The sequence below is a fragment of the Triticum dicoccoides genome, chromosome 3B, assembly GCF_002162155.2.
Source record: "Triticum dicoccoides isolate Atlit2015 ecotype Zavitan chromosome 3B, WEW_v2.0, whole genome shotgun sequence".
NCBI classification, from domain to species: Eukaryota; Viridiplantae; Streptophyta; class Magnoliopsida; order Poales; family Poaceae; genus Triticum; species Triticum dicoccoides.
Genome location: NC_041385.1, coordinates 438,979,254 through 438,984,664, shown reverse-complemented (window position 1 = coordinate 438,984,664; position 5,411 = coordinate 438,979,254). Strand labels below are relative to the sequence as shown.

Genomic DNA, 5,411 nt, shown 5'->3' with positions numbered 1-5,411 from the left:
CATGGATAGCAATAATCATCATAACATAAAGTTTCATCATCGTGTTTTTAAAATTTAAACATGCGAAGTTCACCCAAAAGACATCACCCACAATGTTTGATTCAAAATCACCATAAACATAGCATGTATATGTTATGGATCGAGCCAATCTTTGGCATGCACCACCACCCTCTCTGCCACCACCACTCAAATGAGGTCATCAACAAAGAAATCAACGTCACCACTCTCTCGGCCACCACCACCCTCTCGGCCACCATCACCATCACCACCCCCTCGGCCACCATCATGTCCACCCCCTCAGCCACCACCAACATTCCAAAGAGAGGCCAAGATTTCTTCATGAGTGAGCTCCCAATACTTTCTTGCGGTTTCATCCATTGTGTCTGGATTCATGAACATGATAGCATGCTCTTCGGCCTTCTTCCGCATCACGAATCCTCCCCTCATCGAGTGCAAGCCTACGCTCCTCGGCCTTCAACTTTCTCTCTTTGGCCGCCATCTTGGTCTTCCACTTCTCATCCTCAAAGGCCTTGAGCTCATTCCACCTCGCCACCTTGTCTTCTTTGCGTTCGGCCGCCAACACCTTCTTCGTCTCGATCATTGCCACAAGTTCATCTTTGTAAGTGCCACCGAATGCATTCCTCTTCTTTCTTTTGCAATCTTGTTTCCTTCCGGTCTATTGTTAGCATCTTCATCAACCTCGTCGTCATCCTCAATGGATGTGCTCAACCTTGACCTCTTCAGAGTGATCTCCGCAATTCTTTGGATCCACTTCTCATTCTTGCAAGCTCTTTGTAGCAATGATGCAAAAGTGAAGTGCTTGTGGCCGAACTTGGTGTTTCAATGCTTGAATAGCTCTTGGATGTAGGGGCCATACTCCGCCACTTGCATAGCACTCGGTGGAGCATTGTTCACTTGGTCAATGCAATCGGACCATTGGTTGCATTGATCATGGATGGTGCTCCAACGATGCCCAAGCGAACCTTGTGTATGGCTTGATTGCACGTCCACGGAGGTGTTGTAGAAGTCGGTGATCCTCTCGCAAAACATGGTCTTGGTTTGATCCGTTCCGATTGTTGCATCCATGAAGATGGCACACCAAGCATCGCAAAGTGCAAGGTCCTCCTTTTGGTTGTAGTTTTGGGTGCGGGTCCTTGCAGACTTGATGCTTACTTCGGTCACCTCCACCACCACCTCCTCGGCCACCACCTCCTTGGCCTCCTCTGTGTCTTGGGTGGCCGAATGATTGAAAAACAAGTCACCATAGTTGAGATCATCAAGGCCAATGGTGGACGAGGACTCCAATGATGCGAGGAATTTGGCTGTGCTCATCTCCGCTCTACAATGTCAAAGCAAGCACTATAAACCATCACTACCGATCATGAACCATCACTATCGAATTCCAATGGGACACGAGGTTTTTACCTTGTTGGCATTCCATTGAGCACTTGGTGGCCGCGTTTTTTGTTGCCGGCCATGGCCGCCGCTCGCACTGGAGCAGTTGTCGTAGGGGCAGCCGGAGTTGCCGCACGAGGCGTAGGCCTTGGACGAGCCAGCGCTACGGTCTTTTTCGTCTTCTTCTTGGTGGCCGCCTCGGCGAGCGCCGCTGCCGCCGTCGGCTTTCGAGACCGTTTGCCTCCAGTAGGTGCGGCGGGAAGGCGGCCTGCTGTTGCCAGAGACGCGGTGGCCACGCCGGACACCATTGGCGTGGCTGGAGGCGGCGCTTGGACCCGGTGGTTCTTTATCATCCCAAGATTTTTTTTACGCCACCAGCGGCGGCGCGTGGGTGGATTCCGGAGGCGATTCGCCGGCGCCGGCGGCCGGCGGGGTGACCAAGGGGTGTTGGCTATCCATTCTGGCCGGCTCGGAGGTCATCGATGCCGGCGGCGACGGAGGCGGGAGGCAGTGCGGCGCGGGAGGGAGAGAGTCAGTTTTACTTGGCCGCCCAAAGTTGGAGTAAATTTAGGGAAATTTTTAGGAAGTTGGAGTAAAAAAATTACTCCCTTAACGGTTTTGGGGATTGGCTAGGTCCGCGTAAGGGAGTAAACCAAAAAAGTTATTCCCTTATGGCCTTATAGGAATCATTTAGAAATGCCTTTAGTACATCCATAGCCCCTGCTACTACACATATATAGTGAACCAACTACTGGAGCTTGTGCACCCTAATTAAATTATCAGGTACCCCATCCGTCCGGAAAATGGATGTATCTAGAAATAATTTTAGATACATCCATTTTGATGACAAGTAATTCCGGACGGAGGGATTACACATTATTCGTTGTCCTCGTTGTCCCACTCGATGCCAGAATCCTCACCATCCCTCACCCTCCAGGTCGCTCCAATCAATGTCGTCTTCGGACGACTCGACGTTGACCACCACCTTCGAAGAGGAAGGTCCCGCCTCGTCGTCATTCTTCGTCGTCTTCTTCTCTACGTCCCTCTTCCAATACCACTCCTGCTCGTACTGGACGTACTTCATGTGCTCCCGCGCGGACCTCGCCATCATCTCCTTGTCGCTCTTCTCGGCAACAATGTCGATCTCCGGCTATGTTTTCGTCGGCGGGTCACAATGGTGACCTTCCTCCCGACAAGCTCCGCTGCCGCCAACGAATCGATATCCGGGAAGTTGAGTTTGTCCATCGGCAGACCGAGCCGCCACACCACGATGTCATACGCGCGGGCGCGAGGTCTTCACTCCGGAAGGTGCCCAACTAATACCGATGGTCGGCCTACTGGAACTCCACGTCGTACTAGCTGGAGGACCACAACTGCACTCCCCTGAAGCCGGTCTTCAGCTTCGACGGCATGGCGACCATGTCACAGCGACGAGGACGCGCGGAGGACGGAGAAGGCGCGACGGAGCTGCTGGATGCAGGCGGAGCGGCGGTCTACGACGGTGGTGGAACGAGATTCATGTGCAGCGGCAATTTAGTTTGTCCGGCGGCCAATGGCGAGGTGGAATGAGTAGATCTGATGGCGACAAGCGCAATGATCGGCGGATCTGCAGGCTAGGTTGCGGGTGGGCGGGGGCTTTAGTTTACCGCAGAGCCTCTTTTTGGGCTGCCCAAAAAACTTTTTATGATAGGGTTACTGTTGAAGAGGGTCCCCCACCCCCCAAAACCAACTGCTGCCCTATTTTAGGGCTGCAGGCTGCTATTGGAGATGCTCTAAGGTGCAAAAAATTAGAGTAACAATTCCTAAAAAGTAAATTAGAGTAACAATGAAGGGGATTTCAAGAGCACCAATGCTGCCAAGGAGGAGCCGAAACAGGTACCACGAACCAATTACAAAGGAACTAGGGTAGACAGGAAACTAAATTGAACTGTCCCATATGTAATTTTCATGAAATGCGCATATTATGCAAGATGTAAAGAAAAACATATTATGACAGGTGTGTAAGTTGTGATCTCGTAAATGAAATGCATTTCAAATGCTTGCAGATATTTGAGTGTTTATGCTACATAACACGATGCTTAACATAGTACAAGCCCAGCTGGGTTTCCCATGAAAATCTCAGCCTCATATACACCATGAGCTTTCGAGCTCCTACCTTTTACAAATGATTTTTTTAGCAAGACCCGAAAAGGATGATTGAGAGCTCAGTCCTATAAGAGTCTACAGGTCAGTCGCTCATAATACTCTCTCACTTCCATCTGAATCGCCGAGCTCTTCACTCTCCCCATCGGTTTCCATAGCATCGATGTCAGATTCTTCGTCCTCTGTGTCCTTGTCCTCGTAGATAATCGGTGCGGCCGCCTCTTCCTCGTCAGTTTCTTCATCAGCAATCTGGAAAATGTTTAAATTATTTGCAATGCCAACAACAATATCGCTTTTTTTACAGGAAGGAAACTTTTACCTCACTGAAACGGTAATCAAGGGTAGTAGAGAGTTGAAGTGCTGATTTGAAGGTCGACGTTCTTGCATCAATAAGCTGAGAAAAAATGGCAATCAGTACAATAGTACCCAACAAACAAACGAAAATGTGGCAATCTTGATGAAAGATTCTTAATCAAATACATACTTGTCTGACATACTGTTAGGGCAGCTGATAAAATTACTAACCTGATAGAGTGAATTGAGCAACAGCAGAGAAGACTCCTGCGACACGATGCTGCTCATGTGCCGGCTAAGTAAAGTTTGAAGCCACGGGAGCAAACAAACCAGCTTTGCACCCCTGTGGAGAATAAATATCCCTAAATAAGAACTTTTTGTAAAGCTGGCATATGTGTATGCATGCATGCAAAATAAAAAAAATCGCCAAATAATAGGAGAAGTTACTAGAAGAGGCTAAGCACATTTTGGAAGCCGTACATTCTAGTCATTCCCAAAAAGATTGGATCCAAAATATACCAAGACCTAACAATCCAACGTATAAATGGAACATACAGTTAAAGGTGTTTGACTGAAGATAGTATCATGGTCAATGGACTGATGTTCTCTAGTTAAATATTAGATGCACTACATAGTTTGTCCCGAACAATGTACTAAAGAGACAAAATGCTTTGTAAGCTTTCCTACCTAGATTGTATTGACGACACGAAGAACTTGAGAAGCTTCAGAGCATCTCCTGGTGTTAGGAGTGATACTGACTTTACAATGACCTACATGTAACGCAACAGTAAATTATCAGACAAGAGAAAAATGTTGCATCAAATCGCAATAAGAATAAATAACATGGCAAATGCTGACTTTGGCAGTTGCTAATAACTGAAAGGTTAGACTGTTAGGTTTGTTATGGACCAAAAAGCAGGCCAGTCCTTAGCCTAAGGGTGTGTTTGGTTTGGGAACCAAGTGGAGTGGAATGTCATGGTTCCATTCCACCGGAATGGGTCAATTCCAGTCTTGCGTTTGGTTGGGTTGATTACGTTCCTATGTCTGGTTGAAGAAATGAAATGGGAAAAGGTTGATTTAGAGATTTGCAACTCTTTGCATTTTCATGAAATCTGATTTTAGTCATTCCACTCGTACACATGTGTATAGTCTGAAGAATCACAACTCTTTGCATAAATAGGTTGAGCACCGCACAAAGTAGATACATGTTGGAGAAAATACTAACATAAAAATTCCAATCTGCTCAGCTCATTGCTTTCCTCTTCCCGCACTCTCCTACCTTGCTCACTGGCCTAGCATCCCGTAGCCCCTCCACGTTGTTTCAGGCTTGCAGCCCTTCCTCTTCGCTGCAGCAGGTGCCTCCTCTTTCCCTGTCGGATGCAGCCCAGCAGCTCCGGTGAGCTCAGCGACGCCCGCCGCTGCAACTCCAGCCACCTGCAGTACCCGTCCACCGCGGCAAATCAGACCAAACACACCTTTTCTGCTCCTCTGCCAGTCGCTACAGATCCGTGTTTCTTCTCGGACCGCCGCCTGGCTCGCCTTCAACCACGTCACCGCTCCGCCACACTGCACGCTGACTA

At 48.5% G+C, this 5,411-nt stretch overlaps 1 protein-coding gene across 2 annotated transcripts in view; it reads right to left on the bottom strand.

Annotated features, from left to right (window-relative positions):
* Positions 1-3,385: 3,385 nt before the first annotated feature.
* The window catches only part of LOC119276400, a 14,954-nt gene continuing 12,928 nt past the window's right edge, over positions 3,386-5,411 (bottom strand). For both annotated transcript variants that reach the window (XM_037557453.1, XM_037557452.1), the window contains exons 9-12: positions 4,519-4,601; positions 4,063-4,174; positions 3,857-3,931; positions 3,386-3,786 (exon numbers count right to left, since the gene is read on the bottom strand). In XM_037557453.1, coding sequence (XP_037413350.1) covers positions 3,631-3,786; positions 3,857-3,931; positions 4,063-4,174; positions 4,519-4,601 — 426 coding nt within the window. In that variant the 3' untranslated portion in view covers positions 3,386-3,630. The remainder of the gene's footprint in view (positions 3,787-3,856; positions 3,932-4,062; positions 4,175-4,518; positions 4,602-5,411) is intronic.